Source organism: Echeneis naucrates, chromosome 3 (genome assembly GCF_900963305.1).
Source record: "Echeneis naucrates chromosome 3, fEcheNa1.1, whole genome shotgun sequence".
Classification (NCBI taxonomy): Eukaryota; Metazoa; Chordata; class Actinopteri; order Carangiformes; family Echeneidae; genus Echeneis; species Echeneis naucrates.
In genome coordinates this window covers 26,440,171-26,453,653 of record NC_042513.1, presented here as the reverse complement: position 1 = coordinate 26,453,653, position 13,483 = coordinate 26,440,171, and the positions used below count along the sequence as shown (strand labels likewise).

At 47.3% G+C, this 13,483-nt stretch overlaps 1 protein-coding gene across 2 annotated transcripts in view; it reads left to right on the top strand.

Annotated features, from left to right (window-relative positions):
• The window catches only part of LOC115041517 (AT-rich interactive domain-containing protein 3B), a 43,899-nt gene that overhangs the window by 1,518 nt on the left and 28,898 nt on the right, over positions 1-13,483 (top strand). For both annotated transcript variants that reach the window (XM_029499005.1, XM_029499006.1), the window contains exon 2: positions 41-673. In XM_029499005.1, coding sequence (XP_029354865.1) covers positions 41-673 — 633 coding nt within the window. The remainder of the gene's footprint in view (positions 1-40; positions 674-13,483) is intronic.

Genomic DNA, 13,483 nt, shown 5'->3' with positions numbered 1-13,483 from the left:
AGGTGGCTGATGACCTGTGACTCCTTCTCGCCTCCTGCAGCCCAGCATGTCTCAGGAGCCTGGTGTGGCCTTTCCTCAGACCACCTCCACAGGGGGGATGAAGTTGGAAGCGGTGATGGAGCAGCTCCAGCGCCAACAGCAGGCCCGGCTGGAAATGGAGCGCAAGGAGAGGAAGCTGCGAGAGGCCCACATCATGTACGCTCAGCAGGTTGCCGCCCAGCAGGCCATCCTGGCGGCCGCCCGGGCTTCCGGGGCCAGCTTCATGAGCAAAAGCCTGGCTGGCGGTGTCCCTGGCGGCGGGCTGCCTCCCCGGGTTTCCAATCAGAGCAGTGTGGACTCGGAAAGGGAGGATGACGAGGACAGAGGCCGGGATTCTGGGGACGAAGACGAGGACAACGAGATGATGGAGGGAGACGAGGGCAGCGACGAGGACGAGGGAAGCGCCAGCGGTCTGGAGTTCCTCCGTAAGCAGACCCTCGCTTTGCAGCAGAGTGCCTCCCGCGTCCCGGCCCGTCCGTTTGGCAGCTACTCTGCCTCCGCACCCCAGAGGGCTGCGTCGCCCCCCATCAGGGTGAAGCAGGAACCCGACGAGGGCCTGTCTCCTGCGGGGCCGCACTCTGCCACCTCCCCTAACGGACAGGCGGACTGGGGCTTCGAAGACCACTTCAGACAGGTTAGTGTCCTCGACTGTTTTGTCTCCAAAACACTTCAGTACACAGCCGGCTTTTTTAAAACAGGGTGCCAACATCCAGAATGTGTATTTGAACGTAATTAAACTACTTCAGCCACTGGCAGCTAAGGCCCTCAGAATGACAAAGAAGAATTGATTTCAGCGAAATCGTTTGATGTTAGCAGTTTTTTCCCTGAAGGGGCCCCCCACTAAAGATTATGTGGCATTCATGCATTTTTTTTCCCATGCTCTGCAAAAGCTTTGACCTCCAGCAGACCATAAACCAACGGCAGCAGTCATGCCACAAACACACGGGGGAAATTTTATTTATGCTATCAGATCCGTCACAGATGGCATGCTCTGTCTGAAGTGTTGTTGGTTGCTGCGATCCGGAGGACTCAGACTTTCCCTGTTCATGACTCTGCCTCTCAGTGTTTTTGTCTGGTTTCTGCGTCCGTCCTCCTCCTGCTGTGAGCGGCCACTTAATCTTGATTCCAGGACAAAATCTCTCTGCTGAGACACTTAAAATCTCTGTGGAGGGCTGACCGCTGATTGGCTTTTGTGGCTAAAAATCCTCCTAAGTGAGTCCTGGCAGAAGGCCAGACTGAGGCGCAATGTGTTCACGCTCACTAGCTCTCTCTCTCCCTCTCGCTCTCAGGCAGTGTGTATGTCTCTCTCTCTCTCTCTCTCTCATTCTCCATCCCTCTTGGCACTTTGCTCAGCCTCTGGTTTGGCTCCGATCCAGGTAGAGGAGTCAGGCGGCGTGGAGCTGTGGGTGGTTGGCCGGGTCAGCACGAGCATTTTGGGTGGGTGGGAAGGTTGAATGTAGTACACAGTAGCTACCCGCCACACCCCCCCTCCCCCTCCCCCTCCCCGACCCGACCCGAGACTGTCGGCAGTGTGCCAAGTGCACTTTCTCTTGAAGGTAAATATTGCCTCAGCACGGTGGTTACAGCGCACAGGAATGCCAACTGGGAACAGAGCCGAGCTACATGTGGTTTAGCATCATAGCTCGGGACGCAGCAGGTTAAAGAGAGTGCCGCAGTCTGGGGTGATATAAAAAGCTGTGTTTGCACAAGAGCGGGCAGTGTCAGAGGACATATCTGTACTTGATCACTGAGTATGCAGGACTATCACGTGTCTGGGTTTTATTACTGGCTATTTGCAAGCAGATGTCTTTGAATGGTGCTTCCCGAGACCACATTTCCAAATTTAGCTTCGGCACATTTGGTCGTGACACGCAGGACAGAGATGAGGAGGGAAGGCGGTGGGAGAAGGAGCAGCAGCGGTAGCTTTTCTGATTTTATTAACATTGTTTTTCAGCCAGAGTCGCCTCCCCTTCCACCAGTTCATTAAAAACATCACTCCACAGGATATGAGCATTGTATGAAATGGATTTGGACTGCATTGTTTGGACTGTTATTGTTTCCAGACGTGTCAGAAAGAGTGGAGCTGTATTATTCTGCGAGGTGGCCGGTCTTTGTGTGAATGTTGTCAGAACAGAAGATCACAGCAGCAAAGTTGTAGCTGACCAGTGCCCTATCTGCGGCCTGGCGTCTTTTATCTGGAGAGGCGGGCTGAGCCTGGGGGTTGGGGGAGGCATTGTGGGATGAGAATTGGTCTGGCCTTTTTTTGTTTCCTCTCTTTTATCTTTCCTGTCATTATGTCAGCTCTGCAGTATTTAATGACTGCTCATCTCTTCAGGCAGTTTCAGGTTGCACTGCTGTAGGGGGGGAGGGGGACAGTTGGATTTTTGATGTCATTGTCTTCGAGAGGCCAGAGACAAGCCTGGCAGATGCCGCAAATACCGAACCCCTATCATAATGGAGGGGGGGGCACATTTATTACATTCTAAAAGCAGCAACAGAGGGCAGATGAGACGACCATCTTCTGAGACAAATGTACAAACGATCATTCCCATTTTGTGCAGCTGTTTCTGCTTTGGGTCAGTCCAAAGAAGCGTGTATTTGTGCCACAGGGAATTTTATTTACATGCAAACAAAAAGGGAAAAAGGGTTCTTTGTTTACAGACAGTTTGTGGAATATTTTGCATCGTGTGTACCTCTGCAGTAAACGACACGATGCCTAGCTTGTATGTAATCGGCTTCATCCAGCTGCAGCACTTGACTGACAACCATTTGATTAGTTCGTCTTGTCGTCCGAGTGTTTAGAGTCCATATGAGGTGCTGAGGGGCCTGTACGGGTCAGATTGGGGGGGCGGGGGCGGAGACAAGACACGAGTAGCCAGTGTTTTGGTGTCAGTGATGTATGTGTGGTGACCTCAGCCCCGTCCTAAACAGCCGAGTAAATAATTGTCAAACAAGGCGGCAGACAAAGCTGTCGCGTGGAGAGGGAGCTGAGGTGGGCAACTGGCCGGCCTCGGCCCTCTGGCCTCCGCTGCGGTGGGACGGAGGCTGCATGACCCCTGTAATCCCATTCCACATAGACCCCTACCTCCTCGTGATAATCCCTCTGTGATTAATAGAGTTCTAATCATGTCTGCAGGACGCAGATTGTGTCACATGTTTTAATAAAGCGGCGGCGGTCGCCTCGGTGGGATTGTCGCTGCCATAGGTGCCGTGTGAGCGCCGAGGCTGCTGTGCACTTATTTAAGCTAGCTAATCACTGCGGCCCAACTTTGCCTTTTGACAAATGAAACAAAATGGAGGCAGCGAGCAGAGCATGTTCATATTTGCATTGCTATGATCACAAAGGGATGGCAGCAGCGAAGCTCCAAGACAGAGCATGATGAGAACGCGTTTTCATCTTTCATCACGTCACACGGATGAATAGTGCGTTTTTGTTTGGCAGCTCGGCAGCCGGGGGTTGTTTGAACGATCTGACAGATTATTGGAAACATTTTAATTGGCTCCAGTTGGGCGTTGGTGCCGTTCCGTAATGAAGGTGGAATATATAAGGACAACATAGCATTACATGACGTGACTTTCTCTCTCTCTGTGTAGCATTGAGTAATAAACAAGGCCATTAGCTTAATAAATGGAGATGTATAATTGTAAGGTAATGTATTTAGCAAGTTTGATTAGAGCGGGCCGAGTAATTACCTCCTGCAGCCTGATTAGATTTATTTTTTGTCATGTTGTTCAGATCTGAGATGTTCTTGCAGGGAAACTTGCATCCATCATTTCAGTCAATCAGCACAACTCAGAGACAAAACGTGACGAGGCAGAGGAGAAGATAGAAACCTTTAACTCTTTGACCCGATCGGGCCGGTCTGAATCTGGTTTCTGGGCTGAGCTGCGAGTCTGTTACTGTTGAACTCTGCCATCACCTGCCACTCTTGAACCTGCTCTTCGCTGCTCAGGGACTGAAGCCTGTGTGTGTTGAGCCAGTGCTGTTGCATAATTTAGCTGTCGCCCCAGCAACATACCAGCCAGGAAGTGGGGAGTTGCACGGCTGCAGAGCAGAGATCGATAAGGATTCTGTGTGAGTCTGTGTGAGCTTTTAGCGGCAGGAATGTTTGGCCTCATTTATGGTTCATTTATGATAAATGAGGAAGACGTTGCGTTCAGCAGATGGACTGGGTTAGTTTTCGTTTCGGCAGTTGAGTGCGGAACACATCTGACGTGGGCGCGTCAGCCCGCCCACTGCTGCGTTGTTGGGAAAGCTGGCGGAGAGATGTACAAATAATATCACAACATCTCTCAGTCTGAGTGGCACCCAGGAGGCTCGTCTGCCTGGCACGCATCCTGTGCACAGCAGCGTGACCTGGTTTCTGCTTTCTGAGCTGCCGGGTTGGTGTCTCACATGCCAGAACTGTCAGTGGGTTTTAAATGGTGTACTTAGTGTTATTCTGTTTACTGGACTTCCTGTTATGCTGATGTAATAAGGCTGGAATTACCATCTGACCCCTGTTTGTACAACCAGCTTGCAAATGGAGGTCATTGAGACCAGAAGTAATGACGGCGGTTTAGCTGCATTAAAACGTCTCCTTCCGAACATGGAAGTGCACGAGGCTGCTGCAGCACGGGAACGAGAGCCTTAATCCTGATTGTTCACTTCATTACACTTCAATTCATTCACATGACAATGAATACTTGTTTCACCTGTTTCAGCCGATGAAGAGAGAAACCTTACCGATGGGTGTATGTGTGATAAGATTCACTCCTCAGCGTGGAGCTGCGTGTGTAATTCCCTTTTTCAAACAAGTGTCGCAGTTCACTAAAATCTATCAAAGGAGTCCACTTTAATAAAAGAAAGTTGTTGGAGAGCTTCCTCTCCACCTTAATTCATGTTTTCAATTCAAATCTAAATGAAACACTGATTCATTCTTTGGTTTTCTTCACCTAATACGCCTAAAAGCTCTTTTTGTGTGCTCTGCTGTTTGTCTTTAATTCCTCTCCAGGCTGTTTGTCATCTTGGTGACTTCTTGGCTCCAAAATTATATTACTAATGGCACTGAAAGGTTAACCTCATGTCCAAATTTGCCCCTTTAGCTCATGTATCGAGCAGACTTGATTCTGTGAACATTTCTCGCACGTTTTCTCATTTTCAATTCATTCCATGTTTGTTTCCGATCAGAGCAGTTTCATGGTGGAATGGATGTTTTGTTCTGCTGTTTGTTGCTCATCACTGTATTTTAATATACCTTTTGATTGATGTGATCCGATCTGATGAGGGATAAGAGCTTTAGGTTAGCACTCCATTAAATGCTAATCTAACAACCTTATTTTTACCGAGGTGTGTTTTAGTAGTCCGGCATTTCGACCAGATTGTGGCGTTAAAACATTCATTTGGATAATATATTCCTGTGGGATTTGTTGGTTTATGCACGTGTGAACTCTGCTTCGCCTCATTAATGGCAGACCTCGGCCGGCTGGCTGGGATGGCAGCAACGGGGCTTTTAGCTCTTCATTACCCGTTTTTAATGGGCTTTTTTTGATTAATGCTTCTCTATGCTTAATGTTGCCTGACTGTTACGGCTAAGGCCGAATTTGTGTCAGGATGGAAACAAATCAGATCCTACAATTGTGCAATTAGTGTTGTGTAATTATATTTTGCACTTTCCGTTTCCAGTAGAGTTGGCCTTTAAGGCCAATGTGGGATTGTTTAACTCAATTTTAATTGATCACTGCATTTAAAAATAGTCACATGTGGGCTTCAGGTTAATTTTCTTCTTGAAACAACAAAAATTCATGAATGCAGAATTAATCCAACTAGCCGAGCTGGTCAGCTGTTCAAGATGATTAACACATTACAAATCATTCATTTGCAAACTGTAATTCTTTTGTTTCTGTTGTCCTCCAGTCCTCACTGAGCTGCGGACAGTTTGGCAGCCACCAAATATATTTTTTTTTCTAGCCAATGATACTTTCAGACAAACCTACAGATTGCGTCATTAAAAACGTAGAGAACGGGAGGTGGGATGAGCCCGGGCTTTGGTTGGTGAGCTGTTGCGACATAATGCATAAATGCTGACGGCGCTGTGGAGGAAGAGCTGTGGGAACATCAAAGAAAGGCGCATCAAAACGGCCAATCGCAGCTTCCAGACGGGACTTTCAGAATAAAATCCAGGCGGAAAGAGGATCCAGAGATTTGCCAGCGAGGCATTAAGCCTCGGGCTTAAGTGACGACAGGCTTTGTGTTCAGGAAACCATATGCACAAGTAATCAAGTGACCACATCCACTAAATCTGTGAGGATCCTCGTCATTCAGATGGTGGATTATTACACTCCTGAAAAAGACCAGATCGGTCAGCCATGTTGGATTTACTTCCTGCTCTTTAACGCCTATTTGTCGTTGCGCTGCTGCCACACAAATTCAAAAAATAAAGTATCGGTGTGGTTGAGAAATTTTTCCCTCACATGGCAGTTTCAGATTTATCTGAGGTCTAATCATCCTGCCGTAGAATGAGCTCATTTTGTGCTGACCTTAACAGCCATGTGTGGAAGATTTTCCCATGCCCAGAAATAGAGGTATTGAATTTAGTAGGGAGATGAAGGGGGGAGGGAGAAGGAGGAGGAGATGCTGTGGAAGAGGAGTTAGTGGTCTGGCTCAACACACCACACTGCCCCACCCAGAGGAAACATTCCAGACGGAATTAAAGAGTTAACTCTTCAAACAGTGAACATTCCCACCGGGGGCTCTCAGCAAGAGACAGGGGGTTTGATGGGGGGGGGTGCATGTCCACGTTGTAGTAGTCCGGACCCTGATTGGTGATCTTTCAATTCATTTCAGTCAGTGTCACAAGGGTTGTAAAAGAAAAAAGCCAAAGGGCCTGAATGGGAGGAGCTGGAGGGGTGGGAGGCCGCCTGGTGCAGGCTGAGACACTGTTGGGTTTTTTTTGTTGTTTTTTTTTATTTGTCTGAGTCCCAAAGGACACATCTGCTGCTGGCAGACGGGACCAGGCTTCTTCTCGCGGCCGTCCAGCGGCCTCACCTCTGTCCCATCGCGGCCCGGTCAAACAGCGGGGCTAATTGTCAGTGTCTGCTCTTTTGTGACGATTCTCCCGTCCACGCGCCAGACTTCTGGATCTAAGCTCTCCGCTCGTGGATTCACAATCCGGCGGGTTTGAAGACTCCTGCGGTGTTTTCCCTAAAAGTGGGTTTTAGACCAATAAAGGCACTTTCGTTTCACACTGGTAATGTGTGTAAAATACAAACCGCACAAGTATCTAGAAGAAAACTCGGTCCAGATGTCACTCAAATGGAGCTGTGTGATCCTGCGGTTTGAAAACATCCAACAACTCAAAGTATTTGTACCACATCACATAAAAGTCGTGTCCTTGCAGCAAAACTCAGCTTTTATGATTATCATATCATATTACTGGCACATCAGATGGGTTTAAAATTGAATGAATTTAGAAGTACAAACTCTCCGTCACGGTTGGGTTCCCCCCCCCCACCATGTGCCTGTGCGTAGGAAATGCAGCTGATATTGACATGCTAATTCTGTTTTTATAGTTTCAGTATCAACACATTCTGGTGATTTGCATGTTGGTTATGTTTGCTCAAAGATGAGACCAACAGAAAGGTCTTGATGAGAGGAAGGCGTTTGCTGTGCTTCGTTGAACAGACCCATTTCATTTTGCCTGCCTTTGTTTGAGAGCTCGCTGTTTTTCAGCCCAAGTCAACGCTCCTGCAGCACCATGCAAATGACTTTTTGCTTATTTTGGATGATTCCTCATGCGCATTGTCACTGACGGCTGCGGTGCTCCCCTTCATTTAACTGAATTGAAAGGCAAAAGTTCTCACATTTAAATGCAAATTGGCGGTACGTCCATTAGAAGTTGTCACACTTTTTCCCCCCAAATCGGCCCTGGAGGATTGGCCTTTCCTTGCTTCTAATGGAAACTGAGCTACTGATGCCTGCTGTAATTTGATCAGCTGGTAGTGAAACTACAGGACCCCCCCCCCCATCCTCCTCCTCCCCCCAACACTATTGCTGCTCTCATTCCTTCTTTCCAACCACTCCCACTCAGCATATCTCAACACCTGCTCTATAATGAAGGCAAACAGAGACAGGAGAATAGCCAAATGAAACAAAGACATCCACCAGTGCCTTTGGCAGCTGCAGGAAAATAGTCATGGTCATTCGACACTATTGAGCAAAGTCTCCTTGAGTTTTATATAGGCTGACGGCATACGGATATATATACACACTGCACACATGTATATACTACAATGCGGTGCTGTGACTATTGTTCACGCTTTGTCGCACTGGATCTGTGAGGTCCTGCCATCCTTGCATATTTAACTCGGTGCTCACATGATTCGTCCTCTGAATGTGTTGTAGTTGGTATTTAAAGGGATTTTGATGAGCCATTTCAATGTGACTCTCGAGCTGAGTGTTGCAACACGAAGTGGACAAATCTATCACACAAATATTACATAATATAATCATAAAGCTGTTCTCATGCTGCTGTCAGCGTCATATCATCATCTAATACTGAAAATGAGAAAAAATTTTATCAGATATATTAATTAATATCAGATAAACTGGCTTTGGTTTGTCGCCACATTGCCGAACTGCTCAGTGTAGATTAAGTCACTGTTCCAGATTCCGTTGGAGGAAGAGTTTTACCTGCTAATACCTTCAACGACTTGCAGAACACAGTTGTGTAGAAACAGTGTTGTGTGGTTGTAGAAAAGGGGCCAGACGGTGAGGAAGTGTGGAGCTGGGGAGTGAGAGTTGCCCATTGTCGGCGGTTTTCTTGGCCGACTTCTGTAACTGCTTTGGCCGAATTCCAGACTGGTGTCAGCGGCCTGCAGGCGCTAACTGGGCCATTGTGTCAAGGCCTCTGGGTAAACACAGCAGCTGACTGGGACCTGGCACGAAGCCACGCAGCGGAGAAGGAGGCAAAAGGAGGTGCAGGAGACTTTCCCTTCGCCGCTTTTCAGTCTGCACCGTCATTGCTCCGCCTGCCAAAAATCCCATGTAGTTTATAGTAGCATGTGGTGAAGTTGTTTGTCTGCCAAGTCTTCAAACACAAGCTGAGCGTAATCATGTGCTTGTGAGAGGGAGCTACTAGCTGAGGAGGAGGAAAGAGGAAAAAAAAGAAAAGAAAGGAAAACCTTCCTGGCTGCGGCCCAGGAAACGTCACATTACACTAAAAGCAATATGTTTTCAGCTCAGCTTCCAACATTCAGCGTCACATCCCGCCAAGCTGCTCGTTTCCTGAACGGCAGCCATCGCAAGAAACAAGCAAAAGGTCAAACCCACCGATTCATCCTAAATGCTGCGCTGCATTTATGCATTTTAACTAGTGAACCGCCGATTCATGCTAATTTGTTCTTTTGGAAAATGATTGTTTGCAGCTTAGACACACCAAACATTTATTAAATGTGTTCAGTAATTTATTTTAAGTGCTTCAGTTAATCAAAATAAACTACCGCATGCCTGATCATGTTCACATTTAATAATGAAAAGGTCATTGATGAAATATGTTCAGAAATGAGCCAGAGAGCACTTTCGAAGCAGAAATGTGAGTTTGCAATGATATGGGAAAATTTTTCACACTACCTGTGTTCAGTTAAATCGTACTGGATGAATATTGAATGTAAAAAAAACTGCACATCAGGCTGAGACCTGTAGCCGGTCTGGTTAGAAGGCAGTCACTCTGTGAACAGTACTATGGACCATGTCAACGCCAGTCGATAATTTCAAAAGCTCTGCTAGTAAATGATTTAAGAGTGGCACAGAAAATTGAATTATTAACAGCAGGGTCTGCGCTGAATGTGGGTTATTATGAGGACTATACATGGTGGCTTGTCAAGGTTATCAGGACTGTCTATGTTATCCTTCAGGGTGGTGTGGGTGTAGATTATTTCCTTTGTGTTTAATAATTTCACAACACAAATAAAAAATCGTAGACTCGGCCACACATCGTGTGGAGGAGTCGTTTTTTTTAAACAAAGCCTGATTTATTTATTTTCTTTTATGTCTCCAGTTTAACATATCAGCTCACAGGATCCAGCTCTTCTGACAAACATCAGCATGTTAATGCAGGACGTGGTTCAATAATGTTTGTGGCAGATTTGGGATGCCCCAACCCCCAGTGGAGCGAGCCTTGATTAGGCAGCCATCTGGTCAAACAAAGACATCTCAGGTTTTCCTGCCTTAAATAAATGTGATTAGAAAACCTGAAGGAGCTCCGCACATTCAGCGGAGGAGGACCGGGGATTAGTTTGGCCCACGACTACATGCAACAATTCTTAAATGGCCATGTTGACCTTATCACGGCTTATCGCTCGTGCTTTGGAAATACACTGAAACACACGCGTGAGCATACATATAAACAGATTAAAGGAAATTGGAGCTCCTTCTACATTCTGGCTGAGAAACTTTTTTACGGTGCTTGTTGGAAACAATAGTTGTCACAAATGTAAACTGTGCTCTAAAGGATGAAATTGACATTAGCTTTAGTGGGATGTGAACGGCCTGTAAACGGACATTAGATATGATCACTTCTGCCGCACAATGGAAGCGTTTAATCCTCTCCAGTATCTCGAGCCTGTCAATGATTTAAAAACCTAATTAAACGCAGTAATTTGCCTTCCAAATGTTGGCTCTCCTTAAACCATCTATTCATGTGGAATATAACACGATTCACTGTAGATCTGTCAATGATTAACTGATGAATGATTCATCTCCGTTAATATATGAGCTAACAAAATGCTAAATTTGCAAAGTTTTCTGCAGATAAAATCTCTGTGATTGGCTGTGAGCAGCAGAACATTTGATCCAGAATTTCACAAGTGTGGGTTTTTTTCTTTTCTCTCTCCTCACAGATTGCAAAATGAATGGCACGATTGTGCACCGGCTGTTTCTGATGAAAGACCCTGAACGTGCTCATATTCGTCACTTCTTTCTTCCTGGTTGAATAGAAGTACAGGTTCAATTATGGAAACTATTTGTAAATGAAAAAAACTATCGTTCTGTCGGTGTGACTATCGCGCTGAGTGAACCGGGTAGCTGCTGGCTGTCAGATGAGTAAATGTAAATGTAATCACGGTTGCACAACAACTGCTTAACTTGCATAACTGCATGACTGACTGTGTAACAGACAGAAAGTCTTTACTTCTTACTTCTGTGGTTTTTTTGGGGGGGGAATCTGCTGTTTCTTGAGTGTTCAGTAGAGATGTTGTAGCTTGTCAGCCCCCCGCCCCCCCATTTTGGAGATGAGCTCCAGATGCGTGACGGGCTGCACCATCCCAGCTCGGCTCCCTGGGGGGTACTGGCCTGTCAGAGGTGGAATGCCCCTGCACACTTAACGCTAGCTGAGAGGAAACAGATACCTCGGCGCCGCTGCACAGAGAAATCACTCCCTATCGATTAGACTCTACAGAAAGCTGTGAATTGCGCTTATGGTTTGAACATTTGATACTGCAGATTCAGAGAGATAGTCATAACACCGACGTCTCCGATGGAGGAAACCCCGAGAATACCGGGGGCTGCTTTTCTTTCCCTCCCCGTGCGTCCAGACAAAGAAGTCATTTTCCCATCTGACGGCAGGCGCTGTGACCCCCCTGTCATTTCATAAGTAATTAGATGTGATGTATTCTAATAGCAGTCAAGGTTTTTTTTTTGTTGATGGCGAATGTATCAAGTTCCTGGCTCTGGCAGTGTAATGAGAATGTATATAAAGGCCTATCAGGTCTGTGCGATGTCTACCGCTGTCATTAGCACGGGGGTGAAGTGGAGGCTTGCTCTTTGAAAGATGTGAGATATGCAAGGTATTTTTAGCCAAAGCTTTTAACCCAGAAGAAAAGGCTAATAGCTGCTTTGACCTGAATCCAGCAGCACAGCTTCTCGCTCAGAGCTGCGCTGATTACAATGGACACAAAAGTGTTTGTGCCAATGTTGTTTTTGTACGATTTCTTGTAGCTGCGGTGTGCCATTGTGTCTTTGCATATCGGAGACAACTTAATATTTGTCTGCGTGAAATTCAAAAAGTAATACTAATAGCTTTAAATCAAATTATCTGGGGGGGGGCACGGAAGGGGGCCCCCATACAGGTCTGGGCATAGTTTAGTTGCAGGATCCGGTTTGTGCTGAGCTGGAGTCCTGACGCTTTGGAAAGGGTTAACTGGTGGAGTACTGTATGTGGTGGCACAGATGTGATTCACTAAAATGTTTGCTCTGCCTGTGAAAGGCTCTTTGAACCAATGAGTGTGAACTTCTGGCCACGCCAGCCTATAAACGTTGTATTTGTGTGAGCGAAAGAGGCCAGCTAGTGTAATGGGGGAGGGGGCCTCTGCCTGTGGAATGTGGTGTCTTGGTGAAAGGGCTGGAGCTGAACAAATGCAGTCAGTTTATTTGGCAAACCAGACTTGCTGGTCACTAACAGACATGTTTACCCAGGAACTAAATATGCAGCCCCCCCCCCTCCACCCCCCAACACCACCCACCTTTCTTTCAGACTCCTCAGTCCTTCCTGTTGGTCGCGGTCTGGTCTCTCTGGTTGTGAAATTGGATGAGGTGAAAAAAGTGTGTTGATCACTTAAATAAGTTGGTCGTCCTTCCCTTCTGTCTCTTTACCTGTGACCCCCCCCCCCATCCTCCGGCCCCCCCTCCTGGTTGTTCCTCTGTTTCAGCTTTGTAATTGGAGTGATTAATGGAGGGAGGGGTGGTCATGCCTGGAGGCCTGCTTTTCAGTGGCCTGTTGAGAAGTGCAGCACCGCTGAGGCCGGGGCAGGTAGCAACATGCTCTGCCCCTGGACGTTTAGCCCCCTGTCCCCGCCACTTTGTCTCTGTACCCCCCCCCCACCCCCAACCCCAACCAAGAGCCAGAAACCTCTTCCAGCCACAAACATGAGCAGGGTTAGGGTTAATAGAGGAGGTGGGGGGGTCCTGTTCTGTTGTGCCAGCCTGCTCTCATGTGATACGTGACCTTTTAATGTCCTATAATATATCGTAATGAGAGCAGGGAATCCAGCGGATCCCTCCATAAGTACGAGCTCCACCATATGTTCCCGAGCGGCAGTGAGATTTACCTCCCGCCGCACATGGAATGGCGATTAGCCCCCGAGCCTTTGTTGGCAGCAGCGTATGGCCGGCTCACTGTGAGATCCTTTACAGTAGTTAGCAGATAAAGGACGCCATCCGCTCAATCCAGTTCAGACACCCCCCCCCCACTCATCAGACCCCCCGGGCAACAAGAGGAGCTATAAATGATTCCTGGAGCCCCGCAGAGGGATCAAAGCCCCAATTATTTGATTTGGATTAGAGATAGCCGCCCCCCCACAATGCTGGTTTTTACAGTCATGCTGAGAGGAAACGGATACGCTTTCTCCGAGAGCAGACTTTGCAGACGGCATCAAGGATTTTTATTTCTAGGAGGTCTGGATGAAGGCC